We start from the raw sequence: 23,063 nt of genomic DNA on the forward strand, positions 1-23,063 counted from the left end.
TTTACTGAATTATTAAGTTGTGACTTCTAATAAAAATAAATATTTTTAAAAATATTAGATGTTTTTATTTATTTTGATTCACAAATAAAAAATAAAAGTGAGTAAATTAAAATTTTGTTTTTGATGACCTTAATGACTGAAACACTTCCACTCAAAGTTAATCACATTTATTATTAATTTTTAAAAGCTGCCAAAATCAAAAATAAATATGTAAATCAATAACTAAATTGCCATTAAATTAACCAAAAACAATATAAAAAATTCATGTAGGCATTATTAATTCATAAAATGTGACGTGAATGTATATTTCTGTATTAAGTTTTCATTCTAATTCTAATTTATCTATTCATGTCCTTATTTATTCCCTTTTTTTCAATTTAAATCTTAAAATCTATATTTACAACTCAAGGACAAAATTTATTTATCCAAACTGTAAGTAAGAAATTAAAATAGTTTTTTTTTTATACTTGACGTGTTTTTCTTACTAATTTTACTTAATTTATTTGACCTTCATTATGTATTTTTTTTAAATTATTATTATTACTATTATTATTATTATTATTATTATCATTATTATTATTATTATTATTGTATGCAGTTTTTCATCTTTTGGTTCTTTGCTCTTTATGATAAACTGAATATTTTTTAGTAGTTAGCTGTCGCTCTGTGATGTCACCAAGCATAAACATTTTTAGAATAAATCCATTAAAACACTTTGAAGCACAAACAGATAGCAGCATTTTATTTAGATCTCCAGTCAGTTTCTGTCTAAATTCGATTAAGAAACCTGAGATCTAAAAAGGGAATGGACAATGAACATTTGGAACAAGAAGCTATTGATACAAAACCTTTGGCTCTGTACAATTTTGATACTAACAGCTGTAAATCCATTTGTACTTGTCAATTGTTGTGAAATTTCCTAATAAAAAGATAATTACAAAAAAAAAGAAACCTGAGATCTTGTCATTTTATGATGAATGAATTCTATCATTAATTAAGTGCTTATTGTTGACATTTATGAACCTGAACATGAATCTGTGTCTCATGTGTGTGCTTTGTGGCTGAAGTTGTGGAGGATCCTGGACCTGATCTGATGCAGGTTGATGCCGTAGATGATGGGGTTGATGAGGGGCGGGACCACCAGGGACTCTGCAGCCATCAGGTTCTGTAGCGCCTGCAGCGTGTCGCCACCGCCGCCGCCGCCGTAACAAGTGAGTAAAGACACACACACACACATATATATATATTTATATGTAAACAGCTGAAAAACATTTTTGTGCAGCCATCAGGTTTTTTCTTGTCATCCACCTCATAAACGTTACGAAAGTTTCCATTACAAAAAGTAATGGTTATAAAAGTTGTGATATTTCTGTCAAAATCACTTTATTCTACATTTAAAACGTCACCAAAAAGAAACTGTTTGCACTGACCGGATCCTGTTAAAAACATCATATTCTGTGCTCCTCAGCTTCTATTTTATTCCAATTTAAAAGAAATAATATATCAGAGAAATTAATTAATTAAGTGCTTATTGTTGACATTTATGAACCTGAACATGAATCTGTGTCTCATGTGTGTGCTTTGTGGATCTCTGCTTTGTGGTTGAAGTTGTGGAGGATCCTGGACCTGATCTGATGCAGGTTGATGCCGTAGATGATGGGGTTAATGAGGGGCGGGACCACCAGGGACTCTGCAGCCATCAGGTTCTGCAGCACCTGCAGCGTGTCGCCGCCGCCGCCACCGCCGCCGTAAAGACACACACACACACACACACACACATATATATATATATATATATGTAAACAGCTGAAAAACATTTTTGTGCAGCCATCAGGTTTTTTCTTGTCATCCACCTCATAAACGTTACGAAAGTTTCCATTACAAAAAGTAATGGTTATAAAAGTTGTGATATTTCTGTCAAAATCACTTTATTCTACATTTAAAACGTCACCAAAAATAAACAGTTTGCACTGACCGGATCCTGTTAAAAACATCATATTCTGTGCTCCGCAGCTTCTATTTTATTCCAATTTAAAAGAAATAATATATCAGAGAAATTAATTAATTAAGTGCTTATTGTTGACATTTATTAACCTGAACAATGAATCAATTTCTCATGTGTGTGCTTTGTGGATCTCTGCTTTGTGGCTGAAGTTGTGGAGGATCCTGGACCTGATCTGGTGCAGGTTGATGCCGTAGATGATGGGGTTAATGAGGGGCGGGACCACCAGGGACTCTGCCGCCATCAGGTTCTGCAGCACCTGCAGCGTTTCGCCGCCGCCGCCGCCGTAACGAGTGACCATGGTGTCGAACAACAGCGAGAAGGTGAAGGTGAGCAGCGTGGCGAGGTGCGGCACGCACGTCTGCATGAACTTCCTGCGGTCAAAGTTCAGCGTCCGCGAGGCTCGGACCAGGTGCGTGTACGACACCAGGATCAGTGCGAGCTGCAACATGTGCGAGAACGTGATCACGAGGCCGTAGATGCTGTTGACGGTCGTGTCGGAGCACGACAGCTTCACCACGGCCCAGTTGGTGCAGAAGATCTTCTTGATGTGGCGCCCGCAGATGGGCAGGCTGGCGGTCAGCAGCGTGCCGACCACCGTCTCCAGCAGCGAGAAGCACCAGGTGAGCAGCAGCAGCTGGGCCACGCGCTGCACCGGCATCAGCGTGCGGTACTGCAGCGGCCTGCAGATGGCCAGGTAGCGGTCGTACGCCATGACGGTCAGACTGGTGAACTCGCAGAAAACGTAAAAATAAACCACGCATATCTGAGACAGGCAGCCGGCGTACGAGATGACGTGGGCGTCGGCCAGGAGGTCGTGGAGCAGCTTGGGGTAGAAGCTGGACGCTCCGAAGAGCCCGTTGAAACAAAGGTTGCACAGGAAGATGTAGAGCGGCTCGTGGAGCGTCTTCTCCAGACACACGGTGACGATGAGCGTCAGGTTCACAAAGATGGTGAATAGGTACGACATGAGGGCGAAGGCGAAGAACATGTGGCGGTTTGTCAGCGAGTCATTTAGACCCTCGAGCACGAACACGACCTCAGAGTTGTTGTTCATCGTAACGATGCGCCACTCGCTCGTTCAGAACCAAGGTTATTATAGTTAACGAGAAGTAACGGAAACTAACAGAATAACGAAAACTAGAATTGAAAAAACATTTTCGTTAACTGGAATAAAAATGAAAACGGGAGTTTTTTTAAAAACGGTAACTAACTGAAACTGTATTTTGTGGTTCCAAAACTATCTAAAACTAACTAAAATTACAGTGAAAATGTCCTTAGTTTTCGTCTTTGACAACTTTTTTCACACATAAACCTTTTTGGTTGATATGAAATCTATTTCATCTATCTGGTTTTATGACTTAATAAACTTATTGGGGCTGAGATGGATCAGACAAAGGAAATAAAGGAAACATTTATTGTGACTTTATTGAATCTGGCACCCAAAAAATACCCCATTACAAAAAACTAAAACTAACACTAAAACTAATAAAAACTAAACTAAAACTAAGCATTTTCCAAAAAATAAAACTAATCAAAACTAGCAAACTCACTCTAAAAACTAATTAAAACTAACTGAATTTGAAAACAAAAATTGACAACGAAATTAAAACTAAAACTAATGAAAAATCCAAAACTATTATAACCTTGGTTCAGAAGGTCACAGAGTGTCTGATGGAAACCTTTACAGTGACTCAAAGACACAAACGGGTTCAAAAACATTCACTGTCACACAAAGCAACTTGTTCATGTTTTCTGCTGAAAATGTTCATTAAAAAATCAGTGGACAAACAAACATGATGCTGCTGTTTCACCATAACAGAAACTCAGTTAAAAGTTAAAGCAACTCATTGTAAAAAAAAAAAACAGTTTTAGAAAAAAAGAAAGCAGCAAATCACAACTTCATTTAACTTCAACAGAACAAAACACAGGTTTCTTTGTGTTCCTGCTCATTGAAACAAAACACCAAACATGAAAATATATAATCAATGAGTCATCAGATCAAACGATAAAAGACATTAAAACATTAGTGCAGCTCCACATAAGAAATAGATAAATAAGGTGTCAAACATGAAACAGATTCATCATGAAAACTTCCAGGGATGAAAACCTGCAAACATCAAAATGTGCTTCAACTCTGCAAACCAAAACTGACGCTACAAGAAGATTAAAGGTGTTAAAGCAGAGTTAGATTGATCTCATCTGATCTGTGCATCAATATTCATATTCAATTCATATTCAAATTCATATTATAGCATCAACAAAACACACAAACAAGCAGAGAGAAATGATCAAAGTGATGAGCAGCTAAACGAGCTGCAGACCTGCTGCAGGACCTGGTCACTCACTGCTCTTATACACTTGAAAACACACACACACACACACACACACACACACACACACACACACACACACACACGTGCAGGTGCACGTTGCAGATCGAGGCACACCCTCCTGATGGACACGTCACACATAATCATTTCTGTTTATTTGAAAAATATTAAAACAAAAAGTGTTGATGCTGTCAGACTCTTTTAATTACATTTTTAAAAATAAATATTATTATTAATTATTAATTATAATGCAATGTCTCAGTCAAGTGTTTGTATATGTCATTATTATTATTATTATTATTATTATTATTATTAGGGACTGAGCACTAACGGTGCGAGGACCCTATTGAAATTGGTCCGTTTTTATTATTATTATACTTTTTTTTCCGAAAAATGAATTGCCTTTTTGAGGGCTTTATCATATTCAAAAACTCGCCATTTCTTAAATATACATAAATCTCCACTGAAATTTACATATTCTAGTTGTGATTATTGTTATTGTTATCGTTACTAGGCAGATGTTGAAGAAGTATTCAGATCCTTTACTTCAGTAAAAGTACTAATACTACACTGTGAAATTACTCCACTACAGTAAAAGTCCTGCATTCAAAACTTACTGAAGTAAAAGTAAAAAAGTATCGGCATCAAAATGTACTTAAAGTATCAAGAGTAAAAGTACTCGTTATGCAGAATGAGCCCACTCAGACTGTTTAATAGTCTAAAAATATTATAAGATTATTTGTATTGATTCATTTATGTAAGCAGCGTTTTCATTTTGTAAAGGTAGGGCTCATTTTAATGATCTAATATACTGTTGAGTTTAAAATGTCTAATCACTTTAAATTGATGCTTGTTTTTTATGTTAAATCTCAACCTGAAAAGTAACTAAAGCTGTCAGCTAAATGTAGTGGAGTAAAAAGTACAACATTTGTCTGAAAATATAGTGGAGTAGAAGTATAAATTTACATAAAATGGAAATACTCAAGTAAAGTACAACTACCTCAGAATTGTACAGTACTTGAGTAAATGTACTTAGTTACATTCCACTTCTGTTTTTAGGTTTTCTTCTCAATTGATGTTCTTTTAATTTCCAGTATTTGTTTTCAGCAGTGACAATCTTTACTCAAATTTCAAAGGGACTAATATTAAGTTATATTTTATGATGGACTTGTTTTTATTGTGATGCAGTCGATCACGTCAAGTCATAATCCTGTTATTAATTTCATACGGTGAAACATAAAATATTTAAGCTTGTTACAGCCTGCAGACTAAAGACACACACACACACACACACACACACACACACACACATATATATATATATATATATATATCAAGTCAAGTCAAGTCAAAGTTTATTTATAGAGCACATTTAAAAAACAACCTCAGTTGACCAAAGTGCTGTACAGTTATTAAAATAGAATAAATCATACACAAATAGGTATAAATAAAAACAATGAAAACAATAAAATACTAAAAACAGTAAAACAATAAAATAAAATAGAATAAAATAAAATAAAAGGGTAAAAAAAAAAAAAAGTTAAAAAGAAAGCCAAGGATTCTTATATATATATATATGTAAACAGCTTAAAAACATTTTTGTGCAGCCATCAGGTTTTTTCTTGTCATCCACCTCATAAACGTTACGAAAGTTTCCATTACAAAAAGTAATGGTTATAAAAGTTCTGTCAAAATCACTTTATTCTACATTTAAAACGTCACCAAAAAGAAACTGTTTGCACTGACCGGATCCTGTTAAAAACATCATATTCTGTGCTCCTCAGCTTCTATTTTATTCCAATTTAAAAGAAATAATATATCAGAGAAATTCAACTTTTTATTTATGATTTATGTTAATATAACTGTGCTATTAAATGTGAGGTGAGCTGCAGGATTTATATATTTAAAATATACACTACTGGTCAAAAGTTTTAGAACACCCCAATTTTTCCATTTTTTTCAGTTCAAGTCAAATGAACAGCTTGAAAGGGTCCAAAGGTAAGTGGTGAACTGCCAGAGGTAAATAAAAAAAGGTAAGCTTAACCAAAACTGGAAAATAATGTACATTTCAGAATTATACAAGTAGGCCTTTTTCAGGGAACAAGAAATGGGTTAACAACTTAACTCTATGGAGTCTTGGGCTATTTTGTCCATTTTTTAGTTCTTTTCATGTCTTTGTAAGTCATTTTGTGTCTTTTTTTTGTCATTTTGTGTCTTTTTTTGGTAATTTTGTGTCTTATTTTAGTCATTTTGTGTCTTTTTTTTTGTCATTTTGTGTCTTTTTTTGGTCATTTTGTGTCTTTTTTTAGTCCTTTAGTCCGACATAAAATGTGATTTTGAATCTTTTTTTTACTTTCAAAACACTATCATGCTCAATAAAGAATTTTAAATGTTGCAAATGTGCATTAATTTCAGAGTACACTGAGACATTAAACTGCATAATACTCAATTAAATTCTGGAAAAGTTGGTGTGTTCTAAAACTTTTGACCAGTAGTGTACATTAGTTATTGCAGAGAAATACAAGACCACGGTGAATTAAATGTAGAAAGAGCACAAAAATTCCTAAAACGGCTTGCTGAGCTTCAGACAGTTAAACTGTGTGAGTCAAGGTTCCCAGTTTCTACTGAAAAAATAAGATCCCAGCTTGTGTTTGTTCATGAGATGCTTTATCCGGTTTTCACTTCTAAGTTAACAAGTTTTTTTGGTCCTGAGGTCTACAGGTGGATCACTGATGTGGTCTGAGAGCAGCTTCTGGTTCTCAAAGAGGTTTAAGTAGTCGACAAAGTTTCAGAGGTGTTTGAGGAAACTCTTGGTGTAACTGAGGACATTCTTGAGGTCCTTTAAACTTTCAAGGAGTCAAGGAGTCCTTGAAGAGAGTCTGAGAGGAAAGACAGTCTGCTCTCTGATTTATGACTCATGCTTTGTATTATTTCCTGTAAAACTATCAAAATAAAGCACTGCAAAATCAGTTTATGGTGTATTCACAGAGTGTGAAACGTAAAACGGCTTTGATTCTGTTTTCTTGATAAAATACACTACCGGTCAAAAGTTTTAGAACACACCAATTTTTCCATTTTTTATTGAAATTCAAGCAGTTCAAGTCCAATGAACAGCTTGAAAGGGTCCAAAGGTAAGTGGTGAACTGCCAGAGGTAAATAAAAAAAGGTAAGCTTAACCAAAACTGAAAAATAATGTACATTTCAGAATTATACAAGTAGGCCTTTTTCAGGGAACAAGAAATGGGAATGGGAAATGGGTCACAAAGGTCACTTCAGCCTATCAACATGTTTGTCCCCGAAGTGTCTTCACATTAGTCACAGTTTCCACTAATTCCCTCTGAAGCAAATTACCATCCGAGCTGTTAACCAGTGAGACCAATCAGACCTCAGGACTGGTCTCACTGGTCCACAGAGGGCTGATAATGACCCCTCAGACCACTAATGATGTCAACAACAAACTCTTGAACAAAGTGCACCTCAAAGTTTAACTAAAGAGTTTTATTCACCTTTCATTTCTACAAATGTTACAAGAAGAGAGTGAAGACCCAGATCTTTACTGAACACCTTCACGCCTAATATACACAAATGAGAACCATAATAAATAAATAAATAAATGAGATAAAACAAACTGTCCACACTGAGCGCTCTCACTACCTAAAAGCACTTGCGTCCTTTTGGACGCAGACTTAACCCACAGCACTCCCTCTTGTGTTGTTTCTTGACTACATCTTTGCTTGTGTTATTTTTGACCCTCAAATGTACGTTGCTCTGGATTAAAACGTCTGCTAAATGACATTATAGAATTGTAGAATTTCATATTTTACGGTGAAACAAATCCTACAAACCGTTGTTTTTTTAAATCCTCAAATACAGCAGATCGACACATCCTCATATTTACTGTAGAATGTGTGGTGGGGCTCAAAGAAGGGCCAGAGATATGGTGACAGATGAAATACGAGCTACCGTCATCGACCAGCTCATCAACCATGGGTTGTCACATAGAGAGGCCTGCACAACAGTCAAACTGGCCCCTACAACACCGAACGCCTTCTCCAGTTTGTAGAAGAGCTGTATGATAGACTGGTACCTGAGGGGGAAAGGGGACAGGGTGACTTGGGGGGTAACTTGCTAACATACACTACTGGTCAAAAGTTTTAGAACACACTTTGTCCAGAATTTAATTGAAAACTATGCAGTTTAATGTCTCAGTGTACTCTGAAATTAATGCACATTTGCAACATTTAAAATTCTTGATTGAGCAAGATAGTGTTTTGAAAGTAAAAAAAAGATTCAAAATCACATTTTATGTTGGACTAAAGGACTAAAAAAAGACACAAAATGACAAAAAAAAGACACCAAAAGACACAAAATGACTAAAAAAAGACACAAAATGACAAAAAAAAGACACAAAATGACTTACAAAGACATGAAAAGAATTCAAAATAGCCCAAGACTCCATAGAGTTAAGTTGTTAACCCATTTCTTGTTCCCTGAAAAAGGCCTACTTGTATAATTCTGAAATGTACATTATTTTCCAGTTTTGGTTAAGCTTACCTTTTTTTATTTACCTCTGGCAGTTCACCACTTACCTTTGTACCCTTTCAAGCTGTTCATTTGACTTGAACTGCTTGAATTTCAATAAAAAACTGGAAAAATTGGCGTGTTCTAAAACTTTTGACCAGTAGTGTATGTGATCACCTGGGACAATGTGGCATTCCACCATGCACCTGCAGTCACTGCTTGGTGTGATGCCCATCCCAGGAGGATCCAAATAGAGGAGTTTTCCATCACCATCCACATGACCAAATGTCCCTCCTGGATGCAATGGCTGCTGCATGCCAGGACATCACAGCTGACCACTGCCAGGGCTGGATAAGGCAGAAAGATACTTCCCAAGATGCATCAGGTGTGATGTCGATGAAAATATGTGGCCCAATGCTGACGACTGAGTAGATTAGCTTTTTTTTCTTCCTCTTTTACAGTGATTTCTTCTGCTCCTTTTTCTTTTTGGGTATTTGACAATACAGTAATGAATGACAGCTAAATGCTGATTTTTTCCCCCTCTTTACTCTACTGTAAGTCATTTTCATTTGCAATACAGTAAAGTGTTTGCTGCAAATCCTGTCATTTACTGTCAGACAAGCTATACCTTGCAACAAAATGGTGGATTGTTTTTGTATTATTTAAGAATGTTTACACACAACATCCCACAATAGCAAAAACAATATTCCAAACCTTAGATACAGTATAAAAACCTCTGCTTCTGCAATGATATCAGTTCAAAAACAATATCAGATGCGATGTTGATGAAAACATGTGGCCTAATCCTGAAAATCGCAGAGATTAGATACAGTAATTTTGTGCTTTTTTTTAGTCCCCCCCCTTTTTATCTGGGCTTTTTGCTGTTGTTTTTTTTGTGTGTTTCATGGATATTTTGTTCACTGTAAGCAATACTGTAAAACTTTTTTCTGTTCTATCATATTGTAAACAGTATTTCTAATGTACCTCCTGTAATACAGTTTTTCTCAATTGCTAAAACACATTTTTCAAATCCTCCTGTCCTTTTCTCAGAATTCTTATTGCAGGATAATTGTGTTTAGAGTTTTGCAAAAGGAATGACTGAGATCTGCAAATAGTGTTTTACTAGATGAAGATAGTTTATGGTTTTGTCAAAAGGATGTTTGATTCAGGGAATGAGTTTAGACAACCGAGCAATCGATTCACACAACAGGAATTATTGTTTTAGCAATTGAGAAAAACTGTAAACAGTAAAGGAAAAAACAAACTGATTTGCTTTTTACTGGAATGCTTTTGAATGAGAACATTACATGTGGACATACAGTTCCCAACCAAGAAATTTAGTTTAAAAACAGTGGATTGCATGTTTTGCATGCAAATACCTGTAAAACTGAAACATAAAAGTCTATGCACTATTTGTAATGTGAACAACAACCAGTATTTTGAAACCTGGTGTACTTTGATTTACTGCATGTACCTTGTGAAGTGAAAACAAGTGTTATTCTTTGACAGAATAATTTCATTTTGAGTCAGATTTCCAGTGTTTTGGTAAACTTAGTGTGTGCAGAGAAAGATGTGTTCTATTTTGAAATGAAGAGTTAGTATATATTTAACAAAATGTGTTTTTGAGAAGAAAATTATCCATTTGGTCAATTGTGTTTTGTAGGTGTGAGTCTGTGTTAAGAGTTTAGAAAATCTGAAGTATGGGTAAGCGCTTGTTAGCGATTGAAAAAAACTGTAAATGGAAAATTTTTCACAAAATGGCAGGTCACATCCATTTTGTCTCCTCTCAAGAACTTCATGTACCAGAATGCTTTAGGCATTTTACGACACCTTCCAGGTCACGTCATTGGTCAAGGCACTCTTGACACCACAGGAGGCCCACTGGTCTGCTATAAAGGAGACAGTCCTCCCTCCCTTCTCTCTCTTTTTCCACCACTCCTGCTTGGGGAGCAGATCCAGAGGCCTGGATCCACCAGCCCCCCGCAGAGTCCTGCTGAGGTGAGACCTTCTACATCCAGAATCTCCTTTCCATAAGGAATTCTGAGCAACTGCAACTCTGACCTTCTCTGCGCACCAAAGTTGCATTGATGGACACAAAGTTCATTGCAACTGCCAGCGAAAGCTCCAATTCAACAACAAGGACAACCAGCAACTTAATTTGCAAGACGTCAATTGTTGAACTCAACTTCCTTCCACGCCCGCCACTAAAAAAGGATCTCCCCCTTTTCAACTGGATTCATGAGTAATATAACTGGGCTTAGATAAGTAATCAGCAAGGACTTTAGCAGAAAGAGAAGCAGAAACTAGAATCATGATCAACTCTACAAAGGTTTCATATTTCACACTTGGTGCTTACTTTGACACTGGGGCTTACAGATATTTGTGTTTCATGATTATTATGTTTCTGTATATTCTAATTATTTGTACCAATTCTTTGCTGACTGTGGTTATCTGTCTGAACAGGAGCTTACATGAACCCATGTACATTTTTCTGTGCAGCCTGTTTGTAAATGAGCTGTATGGTAGTACAGGGCTGTTTCCATTCCTTCTGGTTCAGATCCTCTCTGACATTCACACTGTTTCTGCTTCTTTCTGTTTCCTGCAGATTTTCTGTGTGTACTCTTACGTGTGTGTAGAGTTCTCCAGCTTAGCCGTCATGTCTTATGACAGATATCTCGCTATTTGTCATCCTCTGCAGTATAAAACACATATGACTTTTAACAAGATTGCCATACTCATTGCTCTGCCATGGTTATACTCTTTTCTTACCATTGTTACTCTGATAGCATTGATCGCTCCTTTACAGCTCTGTGGGAACATCATTGACAAAGTGTACTGTTTAAATTATTCCATTGTAAAGTTGGCATGTACTGAAACCAGTGTGAATAACATTTATGGACTTATAATCACTTTTCTCACAGTCTTTGTTCCATTATTTATAATTATTTACAGTTACATGAAGATCCTTAAAGTGTGTTTTTCTGGCTCCAAACAGACGAGACAGAAAGCTTTCAGCACCTGCATGCCTCACATCGCTTCTCTGCTCAACTTCTCTTTCGGGGTTTGTTTTGAAATATTCCAGAGCAGGTTTGATATCAAAGGTGTGCACAGTATGTTAAAAATTGTTTTATCACTGTACTTCCTGACATGCCAACCGCTCTTTAACCCTGTAATGTACGGACTGAAACTGTCCAAAATCCGCGTCACATGTAAAAGTCTGCTGTTACACTGTGCTCTTCAGTGCTGGTCATCCACGAGATTTGATCAGGATAACTGACTGAGAGTAAAAAATGAATGGAGGCCTCTGTCTCCAATATGATGGATGTATTAAAGCCTATTCATGTGCTACCTGATGATTGTTGCATGCATCAGGAGCGTGCAACACATTACCTGCTGCAGAACTGTGGAAAAATAATATTAGATTCTTGATATTTAAACAATAAACATTTCCACAATATTTAATTAAACCATGTCTCATAGACAAATGGGCAGACAGGCCAACTGCAGGGGATTAACATGTGTAGTGCATGGCAATTAACTGATCTGGTTCCCAATCTACGTTTCTATTGTTTCCTTGAAGTTTATGTGTCTCACTACTTTGCAATGTCTGGTTCCTGTATGTTAATCTCATTAAGACGCTACTTCACCTGTAACTTCCTCCTTTCTTTGATCATGTAAGACTAAAATTTTGTATATAAGGAAGAAAGTTTACTTTGTCGAGAGAGATTGCTGCGACTCTCTCCGTGTACACGTAACTAAAAGCTCTGATTGATCACACCGGCTCATTCCATTTTTCTTCAATATTTTGGGAAGAAACTGCATCTGCAGAACAGTGACAGATGGTCGCAGTGTAGTCGCACATAGTGCCGTTTTCCTTTTTACTTTGTGATTGTTCGCGTCAGTGTATCAGGTGAAGATCTACCTACAGGTGCATCTCAAGTCAAGTTTATTTATGTTGGTAATTCAATTTGAAAATGTGGAAATAACACATTCTATAGATCCATTACACACAGAATGAAACATTTCATGTATTCATTTATTTAATTTCTTCTAATTATAATGAGTATGGCTCACATTTAATGAAGACCTAAAATTCAGTGTGTCAAAATTTTTTGAATATTATAAAAGACCTATTTTAAAAAAGTATCTTTAATATGGAAATGTTGGCCTCTGAAAAGTATGTCCATCTATATGACTCAATACTTGGTTGGGGCTATTTGACTTGAACTACTGGAAATGGACTTTTCCATCATATTCTAATATATTGAGATGCTCCTATATGTTTCTACAGTTGTTAAGTGCGTACAGGTTACTTATTAATAACTTTAGTTCTATGAATGTATCACCAGGGTGTTTAAGTTTAAATAAATGCATATGTTTGGAAGAATGTCATTCAAGCTTTATGTTTCTTGTATTTTCTGAATCACACATTCACTTTTGTAACCTCTCTAATCTGGAATAAAGAATCCTCTCTGAACCGATCCTCTGGCCAAAATAATTTTCTCCGTAGTTATCAAGCCCAACCATGTTGTCCCGAGGTCCTCATCCTCACAGTGAACACTAATAATAGTCTAGACGGAATTGTCCAAAAAGTGAAAGTGAGGAGCATTTATGGGTACAAGTCAGGAACCGGCCTACTTTACTTATTTCAAGGGTGCTGAATCCAAAAAAAATGGTTCCCAAGCAAAATTTTGAGTCTTTGACCTTCTCATTTGCATATCAAAATGGCCGCCAAATTGCCCATCTTGCTCAGTTGTTGGATCATTTCCCCTTAGTTTTTTTGTGAGTAGGCAATCAAAGATGAGGAAATTAAGTTTCTAGATCTATAGCCTAGGGTCAGAGCAAGGATATAGTGGAGGCTCAGTGTCTTTTTTATGTATATTTATATATATGCAAAATACCAACTGGAACATTTAAAAGTGATTGATTGAATATTTATGTCGGCCTTAAAAAATGACACAAATAATGCTTAATTTCACCTTAAAAGTTGGTATTTTGCATATATACCATATATACCACCATATAATACCAACTTTTAAGGTGAAATTAAGCATTATTTGTGTCATTTTTTAAGGCCGACATAAATATTCAATCACTTTTAAATGTTCCAGTTGGTATTTTGCATATATATATATATATATATATATATACACAAAAAAACCACTGAGCCTCCACTATATTCTTGCTCTGACTCTAGACTATAGATCCAGAAACTTAATTTCCTCATCTTTGATTGCCTACTTACAAAAAAAATAGGGGGAAATGGTCCAATGACCGTGCAAGATGGGCAATTTGGTGGCCATTTGATATACAAATTAGAAGGTCAAAAACTCAAAATTTCGCTTGGGAACCATTTTTTTTGGACTCAGCACCCTTGAAACATGTAAGGTAGGCCGGTTCCTGACTTGTACCCATAAATGCTCCTCACTTCTTATAGAAGGCCTTTTTTCTGAAATCTGTCTAGACTATAATGTCTGCTGTTAACTATGTGTATGAAAATGACAACTGACAATAACTACATTCAACCCAACAGTTGCAAAAAAATCATGCTTCTTCAAAAACTTCAAATCCAATATGTTGAAGGGCTTTAATGCAGACAATCATTTAATAACTGCCGTTTAACTGCATATAACATAATATATTTTCCATTCTTGAAGAAATAAAAGTCGATTATGTTGTAACTTACCAGTGATGTAATTTTCTGAACCAATGGTTGAATAACTCTTTACCACAGAATGCCACACATTGTGAGATTATTAGCTGGGATATAAAAAAAATATATATGAAAATGCAATAATAATATAATAATTGTAATAATAATAAAATGTATTATTTTTATTATTAAAAAGGTTGTGGAATCTCAAGATTTCAGTGGTCAACAACATGCGAGGAGACTCTTGGGGTCCCTGAAGGGGGTCCAGTGGCCCTACTTCCTGCTGGTGTTTAAATGTGACTTTCGAAGAAGAGTTTGAAAGTCTGCTCTCTGATTTATGACTTATCCTTTGTATTATTTCCTGTAAAACTATCAAAATAAAGCACTGCAAAATCAGTTTATGGTGTATTTACAGAGTGTGAAACGTAAAACGGCTTTGATTCTGTTTTCATGATAAAATATATTTGAACAGTGAACATGTGTCTAAAGTGATAAATAAAGTTTATAGTAAGTTTAAGTTGAACCCCACAGAGGCTGCTCACATCGTTAGATTGTCCCTCAGGTCAAAGGTCACTTCAGCCTGTCAACATGTTTGTCCCCGAAGTGTCTTCACATTAGTCACAGTTTCCACTAATTCCCTCTGAAGCAAATTACCATCCGAGCTGTTAACCAGTGAGACCAATCAGACCTCAGGACTGGTCTCACTGGTCCACAGAGGGCTGATAATGACCCCTCAGACCACTAATGATGTCAACAACAAACTCTTGAACAAAGTGCACCTCAAAGTTTAACTAAAGAGTTTTATTCACCTTTCATTTCTACAAATGTCTCAACAATTCTGAGACGAGTGTCAATACAGGACGCTGAGTGTAAAACTGGATTTATAATCTCAAACTAGACTCTTCTCCTCTTTAGCTCCCCAACTTCAAGACTCCATCTGATCTGCTGAGTCCTTATCAATCTTTAAGAAGAGACTGAAGACCCAGCTCTTTACTGAACACCTTCACAAACAAGTATCCTAAAATACAGCACATTGACACATCCTCATATGTAAAAATAAGTTTACTTTCCATCAATGTACATTTTCTGCAACATCTCTGTTCAGGAAACAGTCCTGCTAAAAACTATTTTGGCAGAATAAAAAAGAGACCATCTGTACAGAAAAAACAGCTAAATAACCAAATAACCCTGCACTTTAAGAAGCTATGGAGAGGTATTTGTTAGAGGTGTGAATCACCAGAGGGATATGATTTTATCCCGATACTTGGTTATTGGCTATGGCACTGATTAAATATTTGATTTGATCCGAAACTGAATGACATATGAAGACATATCTGCCCATCTGGCTGAGATGTGTGTGTGCCACCCCCCAGTTCGGAAAATACAGTTAAGCCAGCTGCCACTTGTTTGAAATGAGCGAAAAAGAACAATAATTGGAGATTTTTAAACGTCTACTACTCCGGCATAATTTCACCTAGAGACTCCATTTAAACTTTAAACAGTAGACACAAGTCTTGTGTATTGGTGTATTAATCCACGTTTCGATAGGTCATATAATTTTTTATCAAAAGATTGTAAAGGACTCGAAGAAGAAGAATCCCTGTTCAATGACCATGATCATTTTTGGAGAAATTCTGAGATTATAATGGGTGTGTATTGCACGGAATGTTCGTGTCACAGTGTGTGACATCATCGTCAGAGTGTAGAGGGAGAGATAAAACTGTCAAAAAATAAATTTGAAAACTGCGCTCCAGGCCGCAAATTCCACTCTACAGAAATAATTTATACATAGAAATGTACCTATGTCATTTTATTAACATTTATTAAATATTGTTCTTTGTGGAACATCAATTAACAAGTAACAATGATTGCCTTGGATATCAACTTACTGGAAATGTTTAAAAGCAGCAGCAGCAGACACAGAGTGAGAGTTGAGTTAGGAGGAATCACAGTGTTGTCCACAGAGTCACACACTGTTTGGAGTTTCTCCTCTTGACTGTAAATGTGTTGACTGTATATAAGAATAGTAAGTTTTAGTTTGTCACAAGTGATTCCATAGTGGAGTGAATTTTAAACAAGTTGCTGACTCGTAATGAACAAAATGTGACAATATAATTATTATGCTCATCTTGTTTCTGAGATATATTATTTTGAACCAAAGGAAGAATCATGATTAACTCTACATATGTTTCATATTTCACACTCGGTGCCTACGTTGACACTGAGCTGTTTAAATTGTTTTTTATGATTATTATGTTATTTTACGTGTTAATTATTTGTGCCAATGTGTTGCTGATTGTGGTTATCTGTCTGAACAGGAGCTTACATGAACCCATGTACATTTTTCTGTGCAGCCTGTTTGTCAATGAGCTGTATGGTAGTACAGGGCTGTATCCATTCCTTCTGGTTCAGATCCTCTCTGACATTCACACTGTTTCTGCTCCTTTTTGTTTCCTGCAGATTTTCTGTGTGTACACTTATGGCAGTGTGGAGTTTACTAACCTAGCCGTCATGTCTTATGACAGATATCTGGCTATCTGTTGTCCTCTGCAGTATCACACAATAATGACATATAATAAGGTTGTCATGCTCATTGCTGTTATATGGTTTCTTCCTATATTTGCTGTTTTTGTCACAACGTCCCTGACTGCCTCCTTACAGCTCTGTGGGGTCATCATTGATAAAGTGTACTGTGCCAACTATTCTATCATAAAACTGGCATGTTCTGACACCAGAGTCAATAATCTCTATGAACTCATTGCTGCTTCTCTCACAGTCTGTGCTCCGGTATCTGTAATCATTTACACGTACATTCAGATCCTTAAAGTGTGTTTTTCTGGTTCCAAAGAGACGAGACAGAAAGCCGTCAGCACCTGCACACCTCACCTCGCTTCTCTGCTCAACTTTTCTTTCGGGGTTTGTTTTGAAATATTCCAGAGCAGGTTTGATATGAGCAGTGTGCCCAACATGTTGCGAATCTTTTTATCGTTGTATTTAATTACATGCCAACCAATCTTCAGCCCTGTAATGTACGGCCTCAATATGTCTAAGATACGCACTGTGTGTGAAAGCCTTCTTTTAAGTTCTCTCAGATTTGTTCAGCTTGAGAAACACGAAGGAAAACAATAAAAGTAAGCCTATGGCTCACTGTTTTGTTGTTTGTCATTGTTTATCATTTCTACAGTATGAGCAGTATTTACACATTGTACAACTGATGCAGTCAGTGAATTTTTGTTAAATTTTCACATTTAAAAAAAATCTTCTACACAGCGAAAAGCCCATCCAAACCGTGAGCAGAGGTGTGAATCTGCGTATCGGCCCCACACTTGATTTTATCCCCATTATCCCCATACTTGAGTCACAATACGATATTATAGCAATTTTAAGCATTTTGCGATATGGTGATTATTGTGAGACAACATATCGTGATTTAACTGTTTAACTGCATTTTGTGTCCACAAAATGAAATTAAATAAATAATTGTTTTGTCAAATAAGAGGAAATTCTCAGTCTATTCATCTCACTTCAGTCTTTTTATTTCTCCACAATGAGAGTCAAACCCACAGACTGACCAACAAAGTATTCAGTCAAACTGAACTGAACTGATATCAAACATGTATGGACGACAACAACTGCAGCATTTTATCAAAGCTTCAAAAACTTTAAGCTTCACTGCTCTCAATTTGTTTGAATGAAACATAAAAAAGCCAAACTTTGCGGCGTTATTTCAACATCCCGACATGATATCCTGATGCACATGATGCCTGTAGATTCCTGAGATCTTCTAGTTTCATATGATACCAGTATATTCCTAAAACAGCCGTGAACTTGTCTGCTGTGCTTTCATATGATAAATTTGACCCTCACACCTTGTGTTTTCAGTTTATAAAAGTTTATTTGAACAATTTGATCATCATTTGATTAGAAATGTCTTGTTCAGTGTTGGGTTGTACAGGTTTATCTAAAAAAATTACAATATCATAAAAAAGTTTATTTAAAGTGGAAATAACACATTATATAGATCCATTACACACAGAATGAAACATTTCATGTCTTCATTTATTTAATTTATTTTAATTATAATGATTATGGCTTACATTTAATAAAAATTCAGTGTCTCAAAAAAATTTGAATATTACAAAAGACCAATGTTGGCCTCTGAAAAGTATGTCCATCTATATGACAATGACTTGGTTGGGGCTATTTGACTTGAACTACTGGAAATGGACTTTTCTATCATATTCTAATGTATTGAGATGCTCCTGTAAGTAATGTACATTTTGTTTTAGCATTCACCAATTCTTGATTGAATGAAATTTTGTGGACACAAAATGCAGTTAAACAGTTAATTCGCAATATATTGTATTGCAATACTAACCTTTTGCATAATGTTTAAAATCGCAATAATATTGTTTTGTGAGTCAATCCGTGAAATCAACTGAGGGACACTCAAAGTGTCCCTCAGTTGATTTCAAGACATTCTGATGTATAATTTCAAAATTAAAGCCTTTTGAAATTTCACATGATCTGCAATTTGTCTTTTAATTTCAGATAACTATAAAGAGAAAACCATCCATAATCAAAGACTCATTCCCCCTCAGGAGGACAGTGGACAACCTCAGGAAGGCCCTCAGCTGATTGCAAGACAGATAATCTGCTATTTTTCCTCTAATGAAAAATGCAGAATGTGTGAAATTTCAAAAGGCTTTAATTTTGAAATTATACATCAGAATGTCTTCAAATCGGGCGAGGGACACTCTGAGGATGTCCAGTGGCCACCTGAAGTGGAATAAGTCTTTGATTATGGACGTTTTTCTTTCAATTGTAATCTGAAACTAGAAAATTTCCTCTGGGGAAATTCTGAAAGGGCCACGGGGGCTACTGCCGGTGTGTGTACACTATGATGAGATTCTTCAGAGATTTCAAACTATGCCCTTTAACCTCAAAATATGTGTGTGTGTGTGTGTGTGTTTGAAGCATGTGTATGCATGTGTGAGGAGTGTGCGTGCTTACGCGCATGTGTGTGTGTTTGTGTGTGTATCTGTAACTGTAATCACATCAAAGATCAAAGGCAATCAGATCAAAGTAATCAACAGAATTAACTGACACCTGTTAATGAAAGAGTGACAGCAGCCAGAGGTGGACTGGAATTTCTGGCCTTGAACAGAAAGCATTTTTGGCAAAACCATAATACCTATCATTGATCCGACTTCACTTTGAGCGTCCCGAGTTCTTCCTGAACGTCTACATATGTTTGTTTTTTAAGAAAAATGAAAAAATAGCTTTGTTAGAGCGATCTAAAAAAACTGTTACATCTCCTTCTTTTAGAAATCTCCCTGCATAATATGGGAGCCAATGAGGCTGTTGGTGGTGTTGGTGGTGCATCTGTGCGTCCGACGCCCAAACTATAACTCTGACAGCTTTACCAGAGGATTGTGAGTGAGAAGACAAATTTTCCTACATTTTCATGTATAAATTATTTCTGTAGAGTGGAATTTGTGGCCTGGAGCGCAGTTTTCAAATTTATTTTTTGACAATTTTTTCTCTCCCTCTACACTCTGGCGATGATGTCACACACTGTGACACGAACATTCCGTGCAATACACACCCATTATAATCTCAGAATTTCTCCAAAAATGATCATGGTCATTGAACAGGGATTCTTCTTCTTCGAGTCCTTTACAATCTCAGATGTCTTTTTGCCAGTATCTGGCGCAGGACACAGCTGATGGGGTCGGTTCAGCCAGGTCCTGGGGGCTGCACTGGGGGGCGTCGCCGCATTCCAGCAGGTGGGACATTGTTTGTACTGCTCCACAGCCACACGTGTGTGGTAGTACCATGTTTTCAGCAGTGCTTTGCACCTCCCCTGCTCCACCCGCAGTCTGTTGAGGGTCTTCCAGGTCGGCCATGGGAGGTTGTGTCCGCTGGCGAGGCATTCAGTGGGAGTTATTCCTCTCTCCATCCATTCTTGGGCTTGGGTGTGGAGTTGGTGCCATTCAACCCTCCAGATGTTGGTCCGTGCCGTTTCCTTGGTGGACTGGAGAGGAGGGACTGTATGTAGGAAACTGGCCCTGGATTTCAGTCTGGATGGGGGTGCTGTGTGTCCGTACAGGGGGTGCCTCATGTCGGACTCCTGTGCTCTCCGCTCATCTTGGGCGACGATGGAACGTCTGATGTGAGGGGGGGCAATGCCGGCAAGTGCATAGAGGCACGGGACTGGCGTTGTCTTTATACAGCCCGTGATGATGCGGCAGGTGTCGTTGAGGGCTGTGTCTACCAGTTTGGTGTGGTGGGAGCGGCTCCAGCTTGAGCAGGCATACTCAGCTGTGGAGAAGCACAGGGCTAGGGCTGTTGTACGGATGGTTGGTGGATCAGCGCCCCATTTTGAGTTGACCAGTTTGCGCAGGATGTTATTGCGGGTGTTGACCTTGGCTTTGGTGTTCTGAAGGTGGGTTTTGAAAGAGAGTGTCCTGTCAAGTGTGACTCCAAGGTACACAGGGTGAGGATGGTTCAGGAGTTTGTGACCATCCCATGAGATGCTCAGTTCTTTTCCTGCGTCTCGGTTTTTCGGGTGGAAACTGCATAGCTGGGTTTTGATGGGTTGGGTTTCAGGTGGTTGTTATTTTAGTAGGTAGACATCTCTTGGAGGGCATTTTCCAGGACGGATTCAATTTTGTGAAAACTCTCTTGTTGGGTGGTGATGCAGAGGTCATCAGCATAGATGAAACGGCAGCATTGTGGGGGGAGTGGTTGGTCATTGGTGTAGATGTTGAAGAGGAGAGGGGCCAGTACGCTGCCTTGTGGTAGGCCGTTCTTTTGGGCTTTCCATTTGCTCTTTTTATCGTTTAGTTGGACGAAGAAGCGCTTGTTGTTTAGGAGGTTTTTATGACTTGGCAGAGGTCGGGGTCGCCAGTCATGTCCAAAAGTTTCCTGATCATGGCACGGTGCTGGACAGTGTCATAGGCAGCGGTGAGGTCTATGAAGGCTGCTCCGGTGATGAGTTTCCGCTCAAAACCATCCTCAATGTGTTGGGTGAGGTTCAGTAGCTGCCCAGCACAGGAGCGGCCAGGGCGGAAACCAGCTTGATCTTTGGTGAGCTTGGAGTCTATAAGTGGTGTTAGGCGTTAGAGTGACAGCCTCTCGTAGAGCTTGTAGGTTATGCAGAGGAGGGAAATCGGTCTGTAGCTCTTTGGTGATGATGGGTCCTTTCCGGGTTTGGGGATTGCAACAGTCTTGGCTTTTCACCATGCAGGTGGGATGGTTTTCTTTGCCATGCATGAGTTCAGCATTTCTAGGAGCCAGATCTTTGCTTTTGGTCCCAGATGCTGTATCATTTCTGCCAGTACATCATCGATTCCTGCTGCTTTCCCGGGTTTCAGCGAGCACAGTGCTGCTTCAAGTTCTTCTGGGTCGAAGGGCTTGGTAAGGGCACTTGCTGGTTGTGGGTGGTCTGTTACCGCTGTCCGGCGGTATTCTCCTGTGGGTCTGCGGCGAATTTGGCTGCGCCCGTTCAACACCAGCTGTGCTGCAACCGAGTTTGCTGTGACTGTTGTAAGTGTGGGAGGTGTGGTATGGTCTGCACCAAGGCGACGAATCGTGGCCCACGCCTTCCTGCTGTTGTTGGTCATGTTGGTGTTTTCTATCAGCTCCTTCCAGGCTTGCCTGCGGTCTTCCCCGACGTTGTTTAATAGGATTTCTCCTAATTCTGTGGTGGTGGAGGAGAAAGGGTCCGCGTGGTATGCCGTGTGGTAGGCTGCGAGTAGGTCACTGGATGTTTCTGACAGCCCAGGGATGTACTCAGTCTGGCATCCTCTTGGGATGTGTCGTCTGGCTGCCCTTTTCAGCAGGTCTGTAAACGTGGTATAGCTGTTGGGATGTGGAGGGATGCTGGGGAGTGACTCTTCGATCTCCTGTTGGTATGACAGCCAGTCAGCTTTCCTCAGGTTGAACCTTCTACGGAAGGGGACGGTTGTTGCTTGGAGAACGGATCGGATGGTTATGGTGATGGGTCGGTGTTGTGAGTGAGGGATGGGGTCCAGGACCTCTTTCACAGCTCTGGATGCTAGTTCGCTGCTCACACAGACAAGGTCTGGGTTATATCCTTGTTTCCATCTGGCGCTGTGGAAGGATTTTGGTAGTTTGGCGTCATGGATCAGGGTCAGGTGTTTCGACTCAAGCCAGGCTTCGACTGCATCTCCATCTTGATTGTTGTCTTTGTATCCCCACGATGTGCTGTAGGCATTGAAGTCCCCTATGCTGATCTGGAAATTCCTTTTGCATCTTTCTGGCAGTTCGGTATGGAAGAATGGACTTTGAGGGGGTTTATACACTGATGTGACAGAGACATTTGGGAGGGCGACTGTGATGGTTTCCATTTGTCCTTTGGTGGTGTGGGTGTGGACCTCTTCGATCGTGAGGTTTGGTCTGCTGAATACGGCTGATCCGTACTGTCTGTGGCGGATCTCCGCCACCAGCTTCATTCCAGGCAATGCGGGTCGGTGTTGATCAGGGCCGATGTGGGTTTCCTGCATGCACACTATGTCGAAGCGTTTCA

General features: G+C 38.2%; 3 protein-coding genes across 3 annotated transcripts; 2 read left to right on the forward strand and 1 right to left on the reverse strand.

The window, feature by feature from the left end:
- Nucleotides 1–2,114: 2,114 nt before the first annotated feature.
- On the reverse strand, nt 2,115–3,059 carry LOC131969855 (olfactory receptor 4S1-like). The gene has a single exon (XM_059331077.1). It carries the CDS (start codon nt 3,057–3,059, stop codon nt 2,115–2,117), a length of 945 nt encoding a protein of 314 aa, XP_059187060.1.
- An 8,108-nt stretch (nt 3,060–11,167) lies between these two features.
- On the forward strand, nt 11,168–12,133 carry LOC131969856 (olfactory receptor 4B13-like). Its single transcript, XM_059331078.1, has one exon. The coding sequence runs from the start codon at nt 11,168–11,170 to the stop codon at nt 12,131–12,133; it is 966 nt and encodes a 321-aa protein (XP_059187061.1).
- Nucleotides 12,134–16,526: 4,393 nt separating this feature from the next.
- LOC131969857 (olfactory receptor 11A1-like) lies at nt 16,527–17,638 on the forward strand. Its single transcript, XM_059331079.1, has one exon. It carries the CDS (start codon nt 16,679–16,681, stop codon nt 17,636–17,638), a length of 960 nt encoding a protein of 319 aa, XP_059187062.1. The 5' UTR covers nt 16,527–16,678.
- Nucleotides 17,639–23,063: the final 5,425 nt, after the last annotated feature.

The sequence above is a fragment of the Centropristis striata genome, chromosome 4, assembly GCF_030273125.1.
Source record: "Centropristis striata isolate RG_2023a ecotype Rhode Island chromosome 4, C.striata_1.0, whole genome shotgun sequence".
Lineage (NCBI taxonomy): Eukaryota > Metazoa > Chordata > Actinopteri > Perciformes > Serranidae > Centropristis > Centropristis striata.

Coding starts and splice junctions, on each gene's coding strand:
- LOC131969856 (XM_059331078.1), top strand. CDS start 11,168: ATGATCAACTCTACAAAGGTTTCATATTTCACACTTGGTGCTTACTTT.
- LOC131969855 (XM_059331077.1), bottom strand. CDS start 3,059: ATGAACAACAACTCTGAGGTCGTGTTCGTGCTCGAGGGTCTAAATGAC.
- LOC131969857 (XM_059331079.1), top strand. CDS start 16,679: ATGATTAACTCTACATATGTTTCATATTTCACACTCGGTGCCTACGTT.